This window comes from Schistocerca nitens, chromosome 8, assembly GCF_023898315.1.
Source record: "Schistocerca nitens isolate TAMUIC-IGC-003100 chromosome 8, iqSchNite1.1, whole genome shotgun sequence".
In the NCBI taxonomy this organism is placed as follows: Eukaryota; Metazoa; Arthropoda; class Insecta; order Orthoptera; family Acrididae; genus Schistocerca; species Schistocerca nitens.
The window spans coordinates 53,976,508-54,001,445 of NC_064621.1; the positions used below are offsets into that span (position 1 = coordinate 53,976,508).

At 45.7% G+C, this 24,938-nt stretch overlaps 1 protein-coding gene across 1 annotated transcript; it reads left to right on the top strand.

The window, feature by feature from the left end:
* Positions 1-575: 575 nt before the first annotated feature.
* LOC126199156 (uncharacterized) lies at positions 576-986 on the top strand. Its single transcript, XM_049935911.1, has one exon. It carries the CDS (start codon positions 576-578, stop codon positions 984-986), a length of 411 nt encoding a protein of 136 aa, XP_049791868.1.
* The last annotated feature ends 23,952 nt before the right edge of the window (positions 987-24,938 follow it).

Below are 24,938 nucleotides of genomic sequence, written 5' to 3' on the forward strand. Positions count from 1 at the left end.
GCCGGCCTCTGCAGTGGAAACAGCCAGACATGGCAGCGAAATCTGCAGTGCGTGGCTGCAGTCTCTGCTAATTTCCTCCAAGGCAGAGAAAAATTTTCGCTTCATACAATCTCATCAAACAATGTGACAGTAAGCACACTGGTGCAAAAACTACTACAGTAAAACTTCATTTATAGGTTTTTCACTTAAACGTTTTCTCACTTCTACGTTCTTTTTTTTTTCGTGTCTTGGCGAAATATCCACAGTGTGCACAAGTTATGATTCAGTATTTCAGATTGGGCTGTCGGGAAGTGGATTGGTAAGGCCGATAAAATTTGATAGTGTAATAAGAAACTTTGTCAAAGTTAGGCATTGGTCAAATTTTCTTTGATCAAATCTAGCACCTGGCCTTAGTTGCGTTATCGCAAAATGCTCGTGCAGCAAGTCATCAGGTGCTGAAACATCGAAAAAAAGGAAGAAATGAAAATAAACATTTTGCAGGTAAGATTCTTACTTGCCATTTATTTCATGTTGTGCTACCTGAGCCAAAGAACGCTTCGCGAAATCATTAATTAATTTGTTTCTTCTCATAGGCAATGCACTACACTGCAGCCTCATGGCACAGAGTTTCAGACGATACCATTCGGAATTGTTTCCTAAAAGCCGAATTTGGAAATGAAGTACATGACCATGGTGGAAATAATCATACCGACGATATTTCAATTGATGATGAAGAATGGAATCGACTTGAAGAGCAGGCATCATTTGAGGATTACGTGAACGTTGATGAAAACTTCGTGACTACAGAACCCATGACTATCGCTGAGATAGTTCAGTGTGCATCGCTGGACCTGGACGAGGAAGAAACTGACGATGAGGATGATACAGAAGGGCCTCAGCATTCCTTCGTGACGTTTAACGATGCAGTAGATGCATTAGAAATAATCAAACAATTTGTGATGCGCCACAATATTTCTAACGAGATAATGTCAGAGAAATCCCGTTGAGGGTACAGTTTACGCTATTGCCACGTCAAAGAAAAAAACATGCAAAAATTACGGATTTTTTTTACGAAATGACGTTTTCTTCTGTGCAGAGGTTTACAATTTTCTTTATATCTTTGTTAAGTATGGTACCTAGTAAGCCTATATAGCTTTTTGTAGAATGTAACCTTTTATTTACTCGATTTTTCATCTGTGTTTACCAATTAATTTGATAGTATGGTGCTATATTTCATATACATGTTTTCGACACGTATACTGTCCGTTGAAAAACGTATAAATGAAGTTTTACTGTATTTATCGTAGTTAAATTACGATAACACGAAAAGACGTGTCGGCTGCACTTTCATGAATTTAAATTTCCAACCCTTTAGGTAGGAGTTCATGTGGGATGTTAGTGAAGATTGCGAAGAGCAGTTCGATTACAACTAAAAAGTAATTTACCCCACATCATTCATTACATTGTCTTGGATCTAATATTTTCAAAATTACGGATGTAGTCCACCAGAGAAGAAGAAATTCACGATAATATTATCGAGTTCCAGATCGTGATTTATCGAGAGAGAGAGGTAATTTTATGCCGCAGATGTCTGAACTAGAACAGGATACTGACGACCATATTCTGTGGTGAAATCGAATGACTAGCTCTCTGTAGTAATTTAAATGGAAAATAGAAGGCGGAAGACCGGAATGCACTTCCTTCTGTAAATCCCCGCACGAACGAAAAAATGGCTGACATCGAAATAACTGTCCAAGGAATAGAAAAGCAACTGTAATCACTCAACACAGGAAAGTCCACTGGACAAAACGGGATACTAATTCGATTCTACACAGAGTACGTGAAAGAACTTGCCCCCCTTCTAACAGCCGTGTACCGCAAGTCTCTAGAGGAACGGAAGGTTCTAAATGATTGGAAAAGAGGACAGATAGTTCCAGTTTTCAAGAAGGGCCGTCGAGCAGATGCGCAAAACTATAGGCCTATATATCTGACATCGATCTGTTGTAGAATTTTAGAACATGTTTTTTGCTCGGATTCCGCAAACAGCGATCATGTGAGACCCAACTCGCTTTATTTGTTCATGAGACCCAGAAAATATTAGATACAGGCTCCCAGGTAGATGCCATTTTCCTTGACTTCCGGAAGGCGTTCGATACAGTTCCGCGCTATAGCCTGATAAACAAAGTAAGAGCCTACGGAATACCAGACCAGCTGTGTGGCTGGATTGAAGAGTTTTTAGCAAAGAAAACACAGCACGTTGTTCTCAACGGAGAGACATCTACAGACGTTAAAGTAACCTCTAGCGTGCCACAGGGGAGTGTTATGGGACCATTGCTTTTCACAATATATATAAATGACCTAGTAGATAGTGTTGGAAGTTCCATGCGGCTTTTCGCGGATAATGCTGTAGTATACAGAGAAGTTGCAGCATTAGAAAATTGCAGCGAAATGCAGGAAGATCTGCAGCGGATAGGCACTTGGTGCAGGGAGTCGCAACTGACCCTTAACACAGACAAATGTAATGTATTGCGAATACATAGAAAGAAGCATCCTTTATTGTACGATTATAGGATAGCGGAACAAACACTGGTAGCAGTTACTTCTGTAAAATATCTGGGAGTATGCGTAACGGAACGATTTGAAGTGGAATGATCATATAAAAGTAATTGTTGGTAAGGCTGGTGCCAGGTTGAGATTCATTGGGAGAGTCCTTAGAAAATGTAGTCTATCAACAAAGGAGGTGGCTTACAAAACACTCGTTCGACCTATACTTGAGTATTGCTCACCAGTGTGGGATCCGTACCAGGTCGGGTTGGCAGAGGAGGTAGAGAAAATCTAAAGAAGAGCGGCGCGTTTCGTCACAGGGTTATTTGGTAAGCGTGATAGCTTTACGGAAATGTAACTCAAGTGGCAGACTCTGCAAGAGAGGCGCTCTGTATCTCGGTGCAGCTTGCTGTCCAGGTTTCGAGAGGGTGCCTTTCTGGTTGAGGTACCGAATATATTGCTCCCCCTACTTATACCTCCCGGGGAGATCACGAATGTAAAATTAGAGAGATTCGAGCGCGCCGGAGGTTTTCAGGCAGTCGTTCTTCTCGCGAACCATACGCGACTGGAACAGGAAAGGGAGGTAATGACAGTGGCACTTAAAGTGCCCTCCGCCACACACCGTTGGTGGTTTGCGGAGTATAAATGTAGATGTAAATGTAGAATTCGTCCAATGACGTCGCTATTCGATAGTTTTAAAATATGTACTGTCTCCAGCGACATAGTCAAAATTCGAATGCACGAAGCAAGCTGCATCCTTACCGAATCTTTTGCAGTAGCATACTGGATATGGCCATGTCGAAACACACAAGCAGGCGTGTAAATCGCATCCATTTGACGAGCCAAAAGGAACAAGAGGAAAACTTGTCAACAGTTCGCGTTTCTACAGAAAAGAAAGTTTTGCAGCTCTTTCTGGAGTTGGTTGGTGCAGGTCAGTGCTGCGTCCAGCAAGTCATCCTTCGCTTTCCTACTGCTTTTCAGCGTCTTCTTCTTCATTTAATTTACGCTTAAGGGTATTCTGTCGTTAAACGCTGTCCATTTCTTTCAGTAGATCTGTAGATGTGTAGATCCGACGAGAAAGGCTGTGTCATCTGCTACGCTTAACAACACTGTTTTCATTTGGCTTTTTGTTCCCCTCTAGCGCTTCTTCGGCATACAAGTAAAATAACAACGCTGTAAATGTAAATGTTGCTTGTCATTGTTCGTTGGGATATTCTACCGGGTGGGCTCAGCCGATTGCCGTTAACGATGTTTGTTCTTCCTCCACGCACATTGGTCCCAATCCTTGTGAATATGTGATTTTAAAGAAGTGTAGATCTGATGAGAAATGCTGGCTTGCCAGTTTGGCCGAGCGGTTCTGGGCGCTTCAGTCTGGAACCGCGCGACCGCTACGGTCGCAGGTTCGAATCCTGCCTCGGGCATGGATGTGTGTGATGTCCTTAGGTTAGTTAGGTTTACGTAGTTCTAAGTTCTAGGGGACTGATGACCACGGAAGTTGTCCCATAGTGCTCAGAGCCATTTTAACCATTTTGAGAAACGCTGTGCCATCTGCGAAGGTTAGTGATAGTATTTGTTACCCTTGGGCTTTTTGCTCCTGTTATGAAGTTTAGCCCAACTTCTTCAACCCTTCTTCGACGTACAAGTAGAATAATAGTGATGTGAATGTAAATGTCGTATGGCATAGTTGGCTGCAATGGTCTCAGCCACCTGCCCTGAAGGATGATTTTCCTCCATTCACATTGGTCCTTTACCTTGTGGACACGTGAGGGTTGAACCGCCCGTGTATTTGTAACCTGCAGGCAACGGATGTGTGTGTTGTGCGGTGTTGTATTTATGTTGGATGACGCTTATGAGATAAGTGAGAGGTTGAAACCCAGTGCCAGCCTGTACCCTACTCCTCTCCAATAGCACCAAGGAGCGTCCAAAGTTAATGCCCCATTTGCCGGACGAAACACCATTAACGCTGTCATATGCCCTCACTATATAAGACGCTGTGGAGAGGCATGAAATTTAATCGACAACATTGATGTAAACACAGATAGTCGGGAACAATATGCCAAGACCTCTCCTCTCCTTGCTATCCAAACACTGACAGTGAAATTTTCATCCACGACCAGGAATCGAACCAACTCCCTTCCGAGTCCAGCGTCACCGCACAGGCGTGGATTACGGACCTCGGCTACAGAAGCGTCTAACAGTAGTGCTGACGAACTGCAGTCAGTGCTGCACTGCACCCTCCCGACGTGGACTTCCTTTTCCTTCCACTTGCTTTTCTCTCACTTGAGGTTTGCATATTATGTACATTATAAAGGATAGTTAACGCGATGACATTAGGTTGCGAGACTCTTTTTCTGGACCAGTTCCGTGTACGACCGTAGACACAGCGACATCTGAGTATACTTGCACTTCGTTATTTGTGAGTGCCAGAGTTGCGAGTGAATTGAAAAGTTTGTTAGCTGCACGAGCAGAGACTGAGTTAACGCTCGTCTGTATGAAGTCGCAGCATAAGAAATAAAAGACGAGGCTGGCTTCGTGATTGTGTATAAAAAACAAGCAATAAATCTGTGCCGTGGAAATCCTAAAAAGTTATTTGAACGATCTGAGAATGGCTCTAGTACAGTTCATATTTCTTCTTAAGAGAGTTATAACTCAGCTCACGAAATCTGAACAGCTTTCCCTCCTGTACATAATCTTCACTAGAAATGAATCCGCCAGCTGGAATCATTCGATTTTTGTCTTACAGATGTGATCTTTTCCAGACATATATTACAATCCTGTATATTTCGTAGTTCATTAACGTATGATTTGCTAATATACATCTACAACTACATCTACATGGATACTCTGCAAATCACATTTAGATGCCTAGCAAAGGGTTCATCGAACCACCTTCACAATTCCCCATTATTCCAATCTCGTATAGCGCGCGGAATGAATGAACACACATATCTTTCTGCACGAGCTCTGATTTCCCTTATTTTATTTTGGTGATCGTTCCTCCCTATGTAGGTCGGTGTCAACGAAATATTTTCGCATTTGCAGGAGAAAGTTGGAGATTGGATTTTCGTGAGAAGGTTCCGTCGCAACGAAAAACGCCTTTCCTTTAGTGATGTCCACTCCAAATCCTGTATCATTTCTGTGACACTCTCTCCCATATTTCGCGATAATACAAAAGGTGCTGCCTTTCTTCGAACTTTTTCGGTGTACTCCGTCAGTTCTATCTGGTAAGGATCCCACACCGCGCAGCAGTATTCTAAAAGAGGACGGACAAGCGTAGTGTAGGCAGTCTCCGTAGTGGTTCTGTTACATTTTTTAAGTAGCCTCACACTTTTCGTTATTTACGGTCAACTGCCACTTTTCGCACCATTCAGATATCTCCTCTAAATCGTTTCGCAGTTTGTTTTGATCTTATCATGACTTTATTAGCCGATAAACGACAGCGTCATCTGCAAACAACCGAAGACGGCTGCTCAGTTTGTCTCCCAAATCGTTTATACAGGTAAGGAACAGCAAAAGACCTACAGCACTACATTGGGGAACGCCATAAATCACTTCTGTTTTACTCGAAGACTTTCCGTCAATTACTACGAATTGCGACCTCTCTGACAGGAAATCACAGAGTGCCTTTTCACGATCTAAGCATCAGTGCTTTCTATTAGCACTTGGAGCTCTGGTACTTTTCAAACACAGCTACGACAATTTACAACTGTTATACCAATGATTCCTGTTTCTACGTTTTTCCTCTGTTCAGCCTGCACCCTTTGTGACTGAAGCCCTTCTTGTGTTTTCCCGAGACCCTCTAACCTAAGAAACCGCCCAGTCCACGCCACGCAGCCCGTGCTACCCGTTCAGCCGCCTCCTGCGTATAGTGGACACCTGACCTATTCAGCGGGACCCGAAACCTAACCACCCTCTGACGCAAGTCGAGGAATCTGGAACCTACACGGTCGCAGAACCGTATGAGCCTCTGATTCAGACCCTCCACTCGGCTCTGTACCAGACGTCCGCAGTCGGTCCTGCTGACTACGCTGCAAATGGTCAGTTCTGGTGTCATCTTGCAAGCAAGATTGGCAGCCTTTACCACTTCTGTTAGCCGCTCGAAACCAGAGAGAACTTCTGAAATGAATTTTGCTCTGCAGCTCAGATGTCGTCAGCCTATCCATGTTCAGGTCGTGTAACACCGACTCCGCTGCAGCAACACGCCACTGCTTGTTTTTGTACTCAACATCACTGAAATTCCACAGTCACCTACGAGTATAACCGATATCCAGAAGTGAAGAATTTTCTCCGTTCCCGACTTAGAATTTACTTTGTTGATAGGCTGTCGCCAAGACACCTAACTTCAAACCATGTGCCACTACTACACTCCTGGAAATGGAAAAAAGAACACATTGACACCGGTGTGTCAGACCCACCATACTTGCTCCGGACACTGCGAGAGGGCTGTACAAGCAATGATCACACGCACGGCACAGCGGACACACCAGGAACCGCGGTGTTGGCCGTCGAATGGCGCTAGCTGCGCAGCATTTGTGCACCGCCGCCGTCAGTGTCAGCCAGTTTGCCGTGGCATACGGAGCTCCATCGCAGTCTTTAACACTGGTAGCATGCCGCGACAGCGTGGACGTGAACCGTATGTGCAGTTGACGGACTTTGAGCGAGGGCGTATAGTGGGCATGCGGGAGGCCGGGTGGACGTACCGCCGAATTGCTCAACACGTGGGGCGCGAGGTCTCCACAGTACATCGATGTTGTCGCCAGTGGTCGGCGGAAGGTGCACGTGCCCGTCGACCTGGGACCGGACCGCAGCGACGCACGGATGCACGCCAAGACCGTAGGATCCTACGCAGTGCCGTAGGGGACCGCACCGCCACTTCCCAGCAAATTAGGGACACTGTTGCTCCTGGGGTATCGGCGAGGACCATTCGCAACCGTCTCCATGAAGCTGGGCTACGGTCCCGCACACCGTTAGGCCGTCTTCCGCTCACGCCCCAACATCGTGCAGCCCGCCTCCAGTGGTGTCGCGACAGGCGTGAATGGAGGGACGAATGGAGACGTGTCGTCTTCAGCGATGAGAGTCGCTTCTGCCTTGGTGCCAATGATGGTCGTATGCGTGTTTGGCGCCGTGCAGGTGAGCGCCACAATCAGGACTGCATACGACCGAGGCACACAGGGCCAACACCCGGCATCATGGTGTGGGGAGCGATCTCCTACACTGGCCGTACACCACTGGTGATCGTCGAGGGGACACTGAATAGTGCACGGTACATCCAAACCGTCATCGAACCCATCGTTCTACCATTCCTAGAGCGGCAAGGGAACTTGCTGTTCCAACAGGACAATGCACGTCCGCATGTATCCCGTGCCACCCAACGTGCTCTAGAAGGTGTAAGTCCCCCATTGAGCATGTTTGGGACTGGATGAAGCGTCGTGTCACGCGGTCTGCACGTCCAGCACGAACGCTGGTCCAACTGAGGCGCCAGGTGGAAATGGCATGGCAAGCCGTTCCACAGGACTACATCCAGCATCTCTACGATCGTCTCCATGGGAGAATAGCAGCCTGCATTGCTGCGAAAGGTGGATATACACTGTACTAATGCCGACATTGTGCATGCTCTGTTGCCTGTGTCTATGTGCCTGTGGTTCTGTCAGTGTGATCATGTGATGTATCTGACCCCAGGAATGTGTCAATAAAGTTTCCCCTTCCTGGGACAATGAATTCACGGTGTTATTATTTCAATTTCCAGGAGTGTAGTTACGTGTTGTCGAAGTTAGAACAAGCTGAAGCTTCTTAGTTTGGACAGTGGTTTGCACACCCGTAATCCGTGCACAAGTTCAGTGAGATGTAGTGCAGTCTCGAAACTTGGTTTCGCACCTTGTGTTGCGTGTAAACCTGTCCTTAATCGCTGTACTTTGGTGCCAGTCTTCTAACGACTGTGAACATTTTATTCCGGCTTACGTTGTCTCCCTACGTCGAAAAACGGTAGGGATATAACCTGATGTTTCTCCAAAATAAATATTCCCTACATGAAAGAATTTTCACATCTGCTTGAAGCAGTGTCTGTCAGTATACGAAATGCACCACCACCCTAGATTTCCAGCACAGGCGTATGCTGCTACTGACGTGGACCAATTTCCCCTACATCCGCACAAATAACTGAACTCTTAGACATGATTCGAGCAGACTTACATTCTGAGGCGGTTCGGTTACTTTTCTTAGAAGAAGCATTTTAGTTAAAAGTAATTTGATAACCTCAAATCTCGAGCGCCAGTGATCAACGCGATAGAAACTCGTTTCTGTTATACATCTCTGGTGAAAAATAGCAGTAAGGGGTTTACCTTTAAAAAAAAAGGTGGCAGAACTGTTCCAACATGTGGCAAACGCTTAACAGTGACTCAGGATTAACGTCTGCTTCTATCAAAAATGTTCCATCGCTCCGGCTCCGCTAACAGAACGTCTGATTTAAAATTTTGCCACTGATCACTGAAAATAAAATATATTTTATTAGTTTAAAAATATAAAGGGCACTGCGGGTCGTAGTACTAACCAAACAATAATAAATGCAATAGCCCTGGTCTGGTGCGATCTTAAGAGCGTTGGTTCAGAATGAATATAATTCTGCGTATAATGTAACTGCTGTCCATAATTCAGTTCCAAATTTTTCTTAATTCTTGAGAGGAAAATCGGCAGGTTGTGGATGATGTATCTTTATCTCTTAGCGAAGAACATCGTCAACTTGACCTCATATTTTAAGGAGGAAAAAGCACACTTGAAACATAGCAGCTCCAGCAAACGTTTCCGCCCTAAAATTTGGAGAATAATTCTGATAGAATGCAATTATGTCCTTCTGTAAGTACAGTTTTCATTCTTTCGCGCCCTGAGATTGTTTGCGTCTCCCATCGCCGCATCGCGGCCGCCAAATTCCCGAGCGCGATGCTGCGTACCGAGGAGTAAAGGGTTCATGGAAAGTTGTTTTGGCATTGGTGATGTGCTTCGTTCAGTGTGTCAAATTACGCAATTTCTAACTTTCAGGTTCTGCAAGATATTTCTTTGCTTTGAACATTTATATTTTGCGATTTGCAACTGCACTCTGAATGAATGAATCTAACGAGTGAGTCATTAAATAAATAGCTTTACGCTCTTTGATTATGATAATTGATTTTATGCGTTATTTACTTTGGGTTCTAAAACTGGCACTATTAAAGTACATTTGCAGCAGATGCGCCTTTCTGCTAAGTGGATGGAATGGTTAAAGAGTAAATGTAAAATCATCATCTTAATTTCATACCAGTTCTTGACTTGATCAGACATTTCACCATCGGAATATTGTTGACATAATATTGTACGTATATACTGTGTGACGTTGACTTACTACATTTCTCGTAGAATAACATGTGTTACTGAACAAGGTTTCAGAACACGTTGGGCAGACGTGTCCACGTCTCCCGTCCTCTTCCCTCGCATTCAGAATCCTGCGAGTAAGAAGGCTCCGGTTGTCGCTCCTCCGTACAGTACTTCGCTCTCGGGTGTCAGGCGGTTGCAAAGGGGGCCAGCGATCGATAAACAACCAGTGGGCGCGAAAGTTCAGAAGCAGTATTTTCACTTCATAGCTGCGTACTTGCAGAATTATGGCCCAAATTTTCGAGAGGGATCGATTGCTCTAGTTGAAATATTTCAACTGTGTGTGTGCTTTTTTTTATCCTTAAAATAAGAACTCAAGTTGGTAATGTTTTACCTTCACCTCCTCCACGCACCGCATCACTCGACCCTGTACTCCATTCGCCAGAAGCTGGGTGGTGACCTGAATATTTTCTGCTAGTTGTAAAATGCACTTGCCGTACATCTCCCAACTTTATATTTATAAAACGTTTTACGTAATAATATGAAAGAGCAGGATCCACTTCATTTTATTTTACTATGTTGCAACACCATATTCAGGTGTAACTTGACGCTGAAGGGGATAACTACGATCGTATTCACGATCCCATCAGTGGCCAACATCTATGAACTGGCTTCCGTAGATTATCGTAACAGCGATCAGCGATGGTGTGCCTGCAACTACCACTTCATCGATCACAAGGAAGGACATAAAGAAGCACCTGCTTGAAATTCAACGTCTTCTCTCCTGCATTTAAAATTAATGACTTAGGCGGTAGAAACATATGTAATTGGGTCTATGAAACGATGGAAGATGCACCCCATAGGTCGATCGAGAGACGGGGGAAGGGGGTGGGTTCATTCGGGAGGATGCCTCCTCAAATGCCCGTTCGGCCCTGCAGTTTTGCAGGCCGCTGTGGCCGAGCGGTTCTAGGTGCCTCAGTCCGGAACCGCGCTGCTGCTGCGGTCGCAGGTTCGATTCCAGCCTCGGGCGTGGATGTATGTGATGTCCTTAGGTAAGTTATGTTTAAGTAGTCCTAAGTCTAGGGGACTGATGACGTCAGATGTTAAGTCCCGTAGTGCTTACAGCTATTTGAACCATTTGAGCTCTCTAGCTTTGGTTTTTCAGCGCATGAGGCAAATCCGGCATGGTTCGTTTTATAAAGCGCACAGTCAGTTCCTTTCCCCACTCTTTCCGTAATCCGAGCTCGTTCTCCGTCTTTAATGGCCTACGCATCTACGGGACGTTGAACCTTACGCATACTCCCCTTCACAATACACTGCGGAGCCATTCCCCAATTGTGTGTCTGTTGACCGTGTATTGTTACCCAGCACTGAACAGCTGTGTTATTTGATCTGCATTGGCCAAACTATCGTCCTTTGCAATGCGTGATAGCCGAACTGCTGTAGACGGCGACTGCTGTCGTCGGCACACGGTTGCCCGAAATATTAATCTCTGAAGAGGGCGGTTTTTCTCCAACATTACTGACACGGCGTCGCATGAAGAGACCAGTTCCTGGAAGATCTTGACAATGGTGTGCCAGCATGCGAAGTAGCCACTATCTGACCGTGACCAAAGGCGCTGCTGATATCCCGCTCTTACCCGTCAAGCATGCGACGATCACGCTGACACCCAGTAGAACATCTAACGAGGACCCGCTTACACGCCACGAGGTCACCTCTGTAACATAACTGCCATGACTGACTACGTCAAGCTGGATTTTCCTTATAGATTTTTTGTCTACGTGGATTAAACCTACAATTAGACCGCCATTCTGCATCAGACAAGCAAACAAATAAACCAGCTACCACTGAGTAAATGGTTTACGTTACGTGTGACAGGGACGGACACTTTCTATTAGGTATGAGGACCTTAGAAAACCACAGGCGTTGAACAAGGCACCCTCCAGTCGTCTTGGAATGGATAAATACAGGCCCTATATGGTTTCCAAGGGAATAGTATCCCATCCTTCCTGCTGGCACGTCCACCCAAGGTGGATGTGTATCATGCACCTTTCTCTCCAATATAGACCACAAAGACTCAGTAATATTGATATGACTGTAGATGCAGAAATTCCTCCTTGCACTCACAAACCCAGTCAGAGGCGATGCGAGCGGTGCGAACAGGGGACCATCCCGTCACCTTGGAGCGCGGCACACATTCACTTCAGCAAGGCATCTGACACCGATCCACACTGCCGTTTAATGAAAAGAAAAAAGCGAGCCTATGGAGTATCGGAGCAGATCTGAAATTGGATTCAAAACTTTCTTGCAGATAGAACTCAACACATTGCTCTTAACGGAACTAAAGCGACAGATGTAAAGGTAATATCCGGAGTACCACAGGGATGTGTGGTGGGACCGTTGCTGTTCACTATTTGTGTATAAATGATCTAGCAGAAAGCGGCGGATGCTTTTTAAGGCTATTCGCAGAAGATGTAGTTGTTTATACCAAAGTAGCAACGCCAGAAGATAGTAAGAATTTGCAGAATCACCTGCAGAGAATTAGTGAATGGTACAGACTGTGGCAGTTGACCGTCAACGTAAATAAACGTAACATATTACGCATACACAGGAAAAGAAATCCACTACTGTACAGCTACACTATTGACGATAAACAGCTGGAGACAGAGTGTGCCGTGGTGTATCTAGACGTAACTACCCAGAGCGACCTTAAGTGGAATGACCATATAAAACATAGTGCGAAAAGCAGACACCAGACTCTGATTCATCGGAAGAATCTTAAGGAAATGTAACACATCCACGAAATGAATGGCTTATAAGGCGCTTGTTCGCCCGATTCTTGACTATTGTTCATCTATCCGGGATTCCTATCAGTTAGGACTGATAGAGGAGGTAGAGAAGATCCAACGAAGAGCGGCGTGTTTCGTCACGGGATCGTTTAGCTGGCGAAAGAGCGTTACGGCAATGCTAAACAAACTCCACTGGCAGACGTTACAAGAGAGACGTTGTGCATCACGGAGAGATTTAGTACTGAAGTTTCGGGACAGCACTTTTCAGGAGGAGTCAGACTACATATTGATTACCACCACATACGCGCGTACTGACCACGAGGAGAAAATTCGAGAACTTTGAGCCAATAAAGAGGCTTACCGGCAATCATTCTTCCCACGCACAATTCGCGAGTGGAACAAGGTTGGAGGGATCAGATACTGGAACCAAAAGTACCCTCCGCCACACACAGTTAGGTTGCTTGCGGAGTATGAAGTAGATGTAGATGTAGATCAACGGTGGGGAAGAAAAATTTTGCTTGATCGGCCAAAATGTTCACATTATCGTGTGCACTAATGCGACCTTGAAAAGTAGCCATGGGACCCATGGAATACCAGGCTATGGGTGCCCAAAGCGACAGCGAATCCTTGGAACGTCTCGCTCTTGGGACGTATACTTGCCCATAAGTTGGAAAAAAATGTGAATCATTAGAACAAATGGCTTTGTTCCATTGTTTCACAGCCCAGGTTTCAAAGATGAGGTGACCCGTTTTTCAGTTACGGGAATTTTCATCAATGATTGTCTTTTGGAATTCCATCTCGCCCTGCAATTCGCTGCTTATGGAGCTCCCTTCGTGTTACTTTGGTGCTGACGAGGTTCGCCTGTGCGTCATTCAGTTCTGCATTGACTTTTGCAGTGTCGTCCTCTTATTTTTTGTCACACTGCTCTTCGATGACCGTCTCTCGGTATCACTTAGAACAGTTTTTCGTCCGCATTGTGACTTAAAGGATGATATTTTTCCGTTTGCCTTGTATGCAGTAGAAGTCACTGTGCCTCTCGAAACACTAACCACTTCGGATTGCTTGGTTTCATACGCAGCTACCATACGAACACCAACAGTTTACCTACTTTGGGTTTCATTTACCGCCAACATCCATGAACTCACAACTAGACTATTCTGACGGCGATTGACACCTGAAACGTATTTCGGAGACAGCAAAGGTGCTGTTCGCGGTCAATTGAACAGCGCTTGCCTAGCATCTGAATTTACGTCCAAGCGTGCATTTCTCGTGGTATTTCCTTTTTTTTTTCCAACGGCTGTAATTCAGGGTCGTCGCCATGAAAGAAGGAGGGTACGACACACCTACATGGAAAGCGAGCAGGACGACTGGGCACCAAACAACGACTTGATAACCATGCTTGGTACAGTAATCGACAGTCGGCAGACAAAATAAAAGTGCAACTACAGACTAAAGCATTTTTTTCTTGAAATATTTAAATTTTCTTGAACTGGGCGCAAAACTGTCAGTTGTATCGGTCATCACCTTCCAAAACTGTCAACGTTGATCACCTCTGGATCGCCTTCCTTTCGTAACTGCAGGTATGAAGGTTTTTGCAAATATTAAGACCCAACAGATAGGCTTCCATTTATTCTTGTTTATTTTTATTTTGTTTTTCTTCTTTGTAATAACAAGGTGCGATCAAGTAAAAACTTTAATTCCTCGCCTCTGTTTGTCATTGTCTATTTTTCCAGTACTACTTCATTTTGTCAAAATGTTGTCTATTTCTTTCTTTTATATTGTTCCTGATTTCTAATTGTTTTCTGGCAGGAAACACCTTTTTATTCTTTTATTACTTCTTCAGTTGGTTAACACAAGATCTGTCAGGCCACTACATCAATTTCGCTAACACGCGCGAAGTAATTAATAACTTCGTTGTCAAGACTAATGCAGAGCTGCTGACCTTAAAGTGCACACTGATTGCGAAACGACTTCAGACTGACTGCCATTGATACTGAATCGAACACTTGGTGCTCACATGGCACAGACATTGATGAAAATTTTCGAACTAGACAGAGCTCCTTCAAAAATAACAACACGAATTCATTCGAAAAAACCTGCATGCGGTGATAATGTGAACAAAGTGCAATGTAGGTAAACGACACGTCACGTTCCTTCCGATTAAATTTCTGGTTTATGTATACTTTTAAAACCTTTAACGTATTAGAACTGGAGTAAATAATAACTCGTTGCAGTAAGCTTCCAGACAGATTAAAACTGTCTGCCAGACTTTGCCTTTCGCTGGCAAGTGCCCTCGAAAGACAAAGATCCCGATTTCGAGTCTCGGTCCGGCACAAAGTTTTAATCTGCCAGGAAGTTTCTTATCAACGCTCACTCCGCTGCTGAGTGCAAATTTCCTTCTGGGAACTTGTTGTAATAATTTTAATAGTGGATGACACTGATCCGTGCGGGCACGGATCGATTGCAGTAGATGTGTGGAGTCTTTGACGGTTCGCCGCCGCAAGTGGGTAGCTAGCTGGCCACTTTTAGCGAAGGCGGAAAGGGCACCACGACCGCGAGAACGGTCTGCCGCCGTTCACACCTGACATATTAAATTGCCTCGGCGGGTGGAGACTTGTACGGGGCCGTGTTTGGCCGAATGTGGGCCGACAGTACATTCTGGAAATCTGCCTCAGCCTAGCTTTTGGAGAGCTCGAGTGCCCCTCCACTATTGATTCATCAAATATTTGGTGAGCTCGTTAATGTCAACAGTGTGGCTGCCGCGTTAACGTCACAGTACTATGATCACATTCCCTTCAATCGTATTGCTGTATTTTTTGTCTGTCGGGGTTGCATTCCGAAAGAAGTCAAGCCTATTTCAGTAGGGAAGCTTACTGTAGTAAGAGCTGCCCATATCATTGCACTTATTACATGTAGATGTCCGCCCCCGGCAGCTGAATGGTCAGCGTGACGGGTTGTCCCTTCTCGGGCCCGGGTTCGATTCCCGGCTGGGTCGTGGAATTTTCTCCGCCCAGGGACTTGGTGTTGTGCTGTCCTTATCATCATCCTATCATCCTCATCGACTGCAGGTCGCCGAAGTGGCGTCAAAACGAAAGACCAGCACCCGACGAACGGTCTGCCCGACGGGGGGTCCTAGCCATAAGATTAAATAAACGGGTAACTAATTGTAAAACAGGTAGGAGCACTGAAATTTTGTCTTGTCTGCTATTTAAAAACAGTTAAGTTTATTTTAATAAAAGCTGCCATCTTACTGCTATTATTACGGGAAAGCATTGGTAAAACATGTTTGGGCATCCTAGGTTTGTGTTGCGTCCTACTTAAAAATAGTGGACATAATTTTAATAAGATCTGCCCTTTTCGCTGCAGTTAGTACACGCAAGTATTTGAAAAACATTTTTGGTCATTTAAAGTTGGTCTGGTCTGCTACTAAAAATAGCGAAGTTTATTTCGATAAGGGGTATCGTTTTATAAAACTGTTTCGGGTACTGAAGCCTTGTCTCTGCGGCTACAACTGTAATTCTGGTATTACCCAGTTGTATTTTATAGCCCATTGTAATGCTGAGATGTATGTACTGATAGTCTGCGTATCACCATATGTAGTCACTGGGCAGATCTTTTTACCAATTTATGTTGAGGTTACAAGTTATGTACCAGAATGTGTCCTTCCTTTCTTGCTTTAAGATTAGTTTTTGGTCTGTAGTAGACGACTTTGTATGGGACCCGCCCATCTAGCAGTAGGGCCGTGGGTGACTAATCTGCACAGCCTATCCCATCAACTGTATTATAGCCACCTGCGACGGGGTTTGAATTGTATTCAAATAACTTCCCTTTATTCTAAACTTATGCCAACAACGGGGGTAAAGCATTTGATATGTGTTTATTATCGGTTTGTGATGAATTTTAATGGCACTACTTAAATTTTATATCCAAAGTCAACTCAAGGAATTTTGAAATCTACAAGGAAACGGTATTTTCTCTCACTGATAAAGCTTTATAACTAAGAGGCAGGTTATAATAGCCTGAGAAACTTATTTTGTTAAGAATTTTGTAAAAAAAACGGGGGGAAAGGGGGGTAAAAACAATGTGGATGCTGTTCGCTGCTTTCTGGCCCAGCCCTACCCCAAAGTAGCGTATTAGTCTGGTTAAACGGTGTTCAGGCCGTCGCAGACACATTGGCAGAAGGACGCTGAAACTGTATCAAAGGTTCTTAAAGTATTTCTTGTACAATAATTAAGTACAGTTCCATTTGTATGTTATTGCTTTGCGCAACATGAGCTCATTAAGTGTATCACTACGACATAATATTACAGATGACGGTGTCAAATTACCATAATCTAACAAGGTTATCATATTACACAGTACAAGTAATGAACTATCATATGAAATTGCAAGGTAATACCTGCTTCATGTCTGTACACGAAGATGTTTCCATGTCGAATGAGAGAAGTGGATGCAGTGATGCAGAGTGGTTGCTGGGTTATTTCATTGTACTGAAGTTGCTAAATCGATCTAAGACTTTTTTGCTTTCATATGAATAATAAATTTAATTCAAAGTAGATGTACTCCTATAGAATCAGTTAGAATTTTTTCTGTTACTTCACTGATATAAAAAACGCAGCAATCCATTCGAAGCCCATTTCTGACATTGCAACTTCGCCACTGTCGAATCCTAATGAGTAACGCTGTGAGAGTTGTCGAAGTATTTTAGTTTCTTCCCTTATCCTGTAATTTTCGGCTGTATTTAAGCTGCTGATATTGTACTTTTACTTTTAAATTAAGTTTAATCTTGCTCACCACGTATTTGTTATGCGTTATCTTCCAGGTATACAAACGTCCCCCTTTTTAGACAATACATTTACAAAACCATACAATACGATCAAAACACCCTCAAGGATAGGAGCGCTCGTGAGGTGTTGCCCCCCCCCCCCCTCCTCCCTGATAGAATGCATCGAATCCGCTCGACGGATTAACGACGAAGTCCGGCGATCCGGTCGGCCCGAACTTGGCTTTCAGGCGGTTTCCCATATCTTATTCTATGAGTGCCAGGCTGGTGCTTATGTCCCGCCTCATTTGCACGACTCAGAAACATTTAGAAACACGTCTTCACAGTTTCACGATGGATGACAATAGACACAGACATATGGGAGCACCTCAGTCGCACGGGCACAGGAGGTGGGGAGGGGGGGAGGGCGGGGTTATGGAGGGGAGAGAAGGAGTAGCAATAGAAAGGCCATCCCTCCACGCTCTATTAAGGATGGCGGTTATCGCTGAAACTATCGGTTGTCTTCAATGCCAGTTTAACCTAAGAGTTAAAACCGCTGAAAATAACCAGTTCCTGGAATAACCGATTTTCGGTTTTTTATTCTTGCTATTTCCTGTAATACAAACAATGCAAAGATTTAAAAATGTTGACTCCCTCAAAGATACATGGAATCAAAATAGCAAATTAAAAAAGCAAATAAATGAGTGCTACTTCGTCCTCACTTCACTGCTTTTCTCGAAAAATGGTAAGTGGCTGAACGGAAAAAAAGAATCACCAGTATTCTACTGTCGATTCTAATTTTTTGAAACTCTGCTCAAAAATGATGTTGTAATCGAGAATCTTACCGCTGCTGGGGCATTACGAATGATCAGTGCAAAAAAAGTGAAAACTGAGCATCAAGAATTCTATTTGTCATGTTAATCATTAAGTTTCCAAAAGCTACAAGCAGATAAATGCACATGATGTAGACTCACGCAACATATCAGCTGCTTTCTATTTTTATTGTAAAGCTTGAATGAACTATTAAGTTTTAAGTTTTCTCCTTATACGATGTCACAAGTTTGTCATAGCTCCTCGCGTTCTTAATCCTTTACAGGCATTGCAGTTCATTGAAAGTGCACGTCGTAAAATACTTCCAAACTAGGCGTGGTGCCATCCTTTAATACAACTGATGTCCGACGACAACAGCGAAAAACTACCATATGGACGCGATGAGCCAACCCTCGCACGCTGCATGTACACACGTACGACTCAACAGGCTACGCCGTAAGGTAACAGGTACGTGAATTCGCTCCAACTCTCCTTGTTTTCTCGGACTTTGATCCGATGGCAAAATTAATATTTCTAAGGATCGTAACGGCTGGCCGAGAGACTCACAGGGCGACGTGGCTACGCCCACGTGTATCCTGTTTGCTGAACATATATTAACTGCAAGTAATATGAATCTACCCTTCTATTGCAAAACGTACTTCAAATATCCACATCTTTCCCAGACCTGGCTAGGTTCCCTTCAGGACTTGTACGAGGCATTTAAAACATCCATACTTGCATAGATATTTCGATTGGTACAAAAGTTAACAGTATGACGCATACTACACACGTTCCAAACTGTGTACAGTGATTTGCAGGAAATCTCTTTTTCACATTTTTAACCCCTCATGAAATAGACCTGCCTGTATCTTTGTGGATTTTGCGGATGGGTTTTTACAATCATGTAATGTGTTGTCCTTATTTTAAATGATGCTTATTGAATGACGATTTTGGGGAAAATGTTATCAAACAACCGCAAAGGTAAATTTTGCTTACTAACTGCATTTTGATTTCAAAGCTATACACTATGTGATCAAAAGTATCCAAGCACCCCCAAGAACAACGTATTTCATATTAGGTTCGTTGTGCTGCCACCTGCTGCCAGGTACTCCATATCAGCGACCTCAGTAGTCATTAGACATCGTGAGAGAGCAGAATCTTGCGCTCCGTGGAACTCACGGACTTTGAACGTGGTCAGGTGATTGGGAGTCAGTTGTGTCATACGTCTGTCCGCGAGATTTCCACACTCCTTAACATCGCTAGGTCCACTGTTTCCGATGTAATAGCGAAGTGCAAACGTGAAGTGACACGTACAGCACAAAAGCGTACAAGTTGACAGCGTCTGTTGATTGAGAGACACCGCCGACAGTTGAAGAAGGTCGGAATGTGTTAGGCAGATATCTACCGAGACCATCAGACAGGAAATCCAAACTGCATCAGGATCCACTGCAAGTGCTATGACATTTAGGCAGGAGGTGAGCCACACATCTTGCCGGTAAATGCCAACGACGCCTCACTTGTTGTAAGGAGCGTAAACATAGGACGATGGAACGGTGGAAAAATGTTGTGAGGAGCGACAAATCACGGTACACACTATGACGATCCGATGGCATGGTGTGGACATGGCGAATGCCCGGTGTAATGCCAATAGCAAAATTCGGAGGCGGTGGTGTTATGTTGTGGTCGTGTTTTTCATGGAGGGGCTTCCACCCCTTGTTGTTTTGCGTGGCACTATCACAGGACAGGCCTACATTGATGTTTTAAGCACCTCCTTGCTTCCCACTGTTGAAGAGAAATTCGTGGATGGCGACTGCGTCTTTCAACACGATCGAGCACTTGTTCATAATGCACGGCCTGTGACGAAGTGGTTACAAGACAAAACATCCCTGTAATGAACTGGCCTGCACAGAGTCCTGACCTGAATCCTATAGAACGCCTTTGGGATGTTTTGGAACGCCGGTTCCTTGCCAGCTCTCACCGACCGACATCGATGCCTCTCCTCAGTGCAGCACTCTGTGAAGAATGGGCTGCCATTCCAGAGGAAACCTTCCAGCACCTGATTGGTGCGAGAGTGGAAGCTGTCATCAAGGGTAAGGGTGGGCTGACACCGTATTGAATTCCAGCATTACCGATGGAGGGTGCCACAAACTTGTAAGGCATTTTCAGCCAGGTGTCCAGATATTTTTGATCATTATAAACAGCAGAGTCACATTGCGACCAGCATTTAAGTTCGATATCAACGTGCAATAGCCGCTCACAGACGACACGTGGTTCCACTAGCACTGGAATGGATGTAAAGCGTGTCGGGGGGACCCAGAAAACAGTTCATTTCAGGTCGTGATGGGAACAGTGTGAGTGAGGGCATGAGTATTTGATTTCTGACCAAGGGTCAGGTACGAGACTAGAATAGAAGGGAGAACCGACAGAGGTACTCAAAGTACCCTCCGCCACACACCGTCGGGTGGCTTGCGGAGTATGGATGTAGATGTAGATGTAAAGGGTGGAAACATTTCCGAAACGACTCAGTTTGTAAACACTTTTGGTGCCACCATCGTTAACATAGACTGTGCATAAAAAAATAGCGTTCTCCAAAATAGGCGCCAGGGCCATTGTGGTGCACCACGGGCCGTAGACGACAGCGGTGAACGACGGCTGCGGAGACGTGTACGGGCCAATAGACCTGCAACTGTTTACCGACTCGCCGGCCAGATGAATCAAGGAGCTATACTACTGGCCATTAAAATTGCAACACCAAGAAGAAATACAGATGATAAACGGGTATTCATTGGACAGTTGTATTATACTAGAACTGGCATTTGGTTACATTTTCAGGCAGTTTGGGTCCATAGACCCTGAGAAATCAGTACCCAGAACAACCACCTCTGGCCGTAGTAACGGCCTTGATACGCCTGGGCATTGAGTCTAACAGAGCTTGGATGGCGTGTACAGGTACAGCTGCCAATGCAGCTTCAACACGATATCACAGTTCATGAAGAGTAGTGACTGGCGTATTGTGACGAGCCAGTTGCTCGGCCACCATTGAGCAGACGTTTTCAGTTGGTGAGAGATCTGGAGAATGTGCTGGCCAGGGCAGCAGTCGAACATTTTCTGTATCCAGAAAGGCCCGCACATGACCTGCAACATGCGGTCGTGCATTATCCTGCTGAATCGTAGTTTTTCGCAGGGATCAAATGAAGGCTCATAACACATCTGAAATGTAACGTCCACTGTATTCAAAGTGCCGTCAATGCGAACAATAGGTGACCGAGACGTGTAACTAATAGTACCCCATACCATCACGCCGGGTGATACGCCAGTATGGCGACGACGAATACACGCTTCCAATGTGCGTTCACCGCGATGTCGCCAAACACGGATGCGACCATCATGATGCTGCAAACAGAACCTGGATTCATCCGAAAAATGACGTTTTGCCATTCGTGCACCCAGGTTCGTCGTTGAGTACACTATCGCAGGCGCTCCTATCTGTGATGCAGAGTCAAGGGTAATCGCAGCCATTGTCTCCGAGTTGATAGTCCATGCTGCTGCAAACGTCGTCGAACTGTTCGTGCAGATGGTTGTTGTCTTGCAAACGTCCGCATGTGTTGACTCAGGGATCGAGAAGTGGCTGCACGATCCGTTACAGCCATGCGGATAAGATGCCTGTCATCTCGACTGCTAGTGATACGAGGGTGTTGGGATCCAGCACGGCGTTCCGTATTACCCTTCTGAACCTACTGTTTCCATATTCTGCTAACAGTCATTGGATCTTGACCAACGCGAGCAGCAATGTAGCGATACGATAAACCGCAATCGCGATAGGCTACAATCCGACCTTTATCAAAGTCGGAAACGTGATGGTGCGCATTCCTCCTCCCAACACGAGGCTTCACAGCAACGTTTCACCAGGCAACGCCGGTCAACTGCTGTTTGTGTATGACAAATCGGTTGGAAACTTTCCTCATGTCAGCACGTTGTAGGTGTCACCACCGGCGCCATCCTTGTATGAATGCTCTGAAAAGCTAATCATTTGCATATAAAAGCATCTTCTTCCTGTCGGTTAAATTTCGCGTCTGTAGCACGTCATCTTCGTGGTGTATGAATTTTAATGGCCGGTAGTGTACTAACAGGGTCTCTTCAATTGCTGTTCGGCGAATGTTCCTGTTTCACACACCCAAGCTGACCGCAGTTCATCGGCGACGAAGGCTGGAATGTGCACGCCATACCGCAAGTGGACATGGTTTGAGTGGTGACAGGTGCTTTTTACAAATGAATCACGTTTTGTGCTCCATCAGACAGATGACTATTGTCATGTACGGCTTGAAGCGTCCGAAAGCAAACAACCTGCAGCAACGTTATGGTCTGTGGAATGTTTTCGTTTCATTCGCAGGGCGATCCGTTCAGGGATCAAAACTAGTGCGCTTCTATCCTCGAGGACCATTTTCACCTCTACATACAGTTTGATTTTCCCTCGGCGTGATGGCTTCTACCAACAGCGCAATGCGACGTGTCACGCAGCTCGCGGCGTGTGTTGTTTGAAGAGCACCAGGATGGGTGTACCGTACTACCCTGGCCATCAGACTCAACGGATTCAAACCCAGTAGAGAGACTGTGGGACCACCTGGATGGGGCTGTTCGAGCCACTGGTCCTCTACTAAGAAACCTGGCGCCGCTAGCCAAAATACTGGAGTCGGCGTGGCTCTGCATCACTCTAGGTTCCTTCCAGAACCTCAGTGACCCTTTTCCTGCACTTCTCGCGGCCGTTCGCACTGTAAAAGGTGGGTATTCAGCCTTTTGACAGGTGGTCAGATTAATGTTACCGTTCCGTTTTGTGAGCGCCTATTCTACGAGGCAAAATGAGCGGTAGTCTGATCCACAGGACAGCGTCGAGATTGAACAGGAAGATGCGCCTTGCTGTGTCTGTTTTGTGTACGTGTCTGTGTCGAAATAAACTGTAGACATACTGAACTGTGCGGAGAAATCAGCTGATGTTGGTTGACTGAGGTTATATATTCATGTGTTCGTCCACATGTTAAATATTTTGTGTCAACATTTATGGAATTTCTGGAAGAATGCGATGACTAACACTTCTGCAATGGTAAGTCGTCTCATGTAAATCGTAGCTACGGACGCGAGACACTTGTGGACCAAAATATCTTACCTCGAGAAACTTATCAAAGGCAGACATTATGGCAGCTTTTGGTCTATCTAATTACTAAGGGAGGTGAAGAACCAAGTTACAGACAGTTACAGACAGTTACAGACAGTGTCATTCTCAGGAAGCTGGACTTGTGGTAGCAGAATCTACACTCCTGGAAATGGAAAAAAGAACACATTGACACCGGTGTGTCAGACCCACCATACTTGCTCCGGACACTGCGAGAGGGCTGTACAAGCAATGATCGCACGCACGGCACAGCGGACACACCAGGAACCGCGGTGTTGGCCGTCGAATGGCGCTAGCTGCGCAGCATTTGTGCACCGCCGCCGTCAGTGTCAGCCAGTTTGCCGTGGCATACGGAGCTCCATCGCAGTCCTTAACACTGGTAGCTTGCCGCGACAGCGTGGACGTGAACCGTATGTGCAGTTGACGGACTTTGAGCGAGGGCGTATAGTGGGCATGCGGGAGGCCGGGTGGACGTACCGCCGAATTGCTCAACACGTGGGGCGTGAGGTCTCCACAGTACATCGATGTTGTCGCCAGTGGTCGGCGGAAGGTGCACGTGCCCGTCGACCTGGGACCGGACCGCAGCGACGCACGGATGCACGCCAAGACCATAGGATCCTACGCAGTGCCGTAGGGGACCGCACCGCCACTTCCCAGCAAATTAGGGACACTGTTGCTCCTGGGGTATCGGCGAGGACCATTCGCAACCGTCTCCATGAAGCTGGGCTACGGTCCCGCACACCGTTAGGCCGTCTTCCGCTCACGCCCCAACATCGTGCAGCCCGCCTCCAGTGGTGTCGCGACAGGCGTGAATGGAGGGACGAATGGAGACGTGTCGTCTTCAGCGATGAGAGTCGCTTCTGCCTTGGTGCCAATGATGGTCGTATGCATGTTTGGCGCCGTGCAGGTGAGCGCCACAATCAGGACTGCATACGACCGAGGCACACAGGGCCAACACCCGGCATCATGGTGTGGGGAGCGATCTCCTACACTGGCCGTACACCACTGGTGATCGTCGAGGGGACACTGAATAGTGCACGGTACATCCAAACCGTCATCGAACCCATCGTTCTACCATTCCTAGACCGGCAAGGGAACTTGCTGTTCCAACAGGACAATGCACGTCCGCATGTATCCCGTGCCACCCAACGTGCTCTAGAAGGTGTAAGTCAACTACCCTGGCCAGCAAGATCTCCGGATCTGTCCCCCATTGAGCATGTTTGGGACTGGATGAAGCGTCGTCTCACGCGGTCTGCACGTCCAGCACGAACGCTGGTCCAACTGAGGCGCCAGGTGGAAATGGCATGGCAAGCCGTTCCACAGGACTACATCCAGCATCTCTACGATCGTCTCCATGGGAGAATAGCAGCCTGCATTGCTGCGAAAGGTGAATATACACTGTACTAGTGCCGACATTGTGCATGCTCTGTTGCCTGTGTCTATGTGCCTGTGGTTCTGTCAGTGTGATCATGTGATGTATCTGACCCCAGGAATGTGTCAATAAAGTTTCCCCTTCCTGGGACAATGAATTCACGGTGTTCTTATT

Coding starts and splice junctions, on each gene's coding strand:
- LOC126199156 (XM_049935911.1), top strand. CDS start 576: ATGCACTACACTGCAGCCTCATGGCACAGAGTTTCAGACGATACCATT.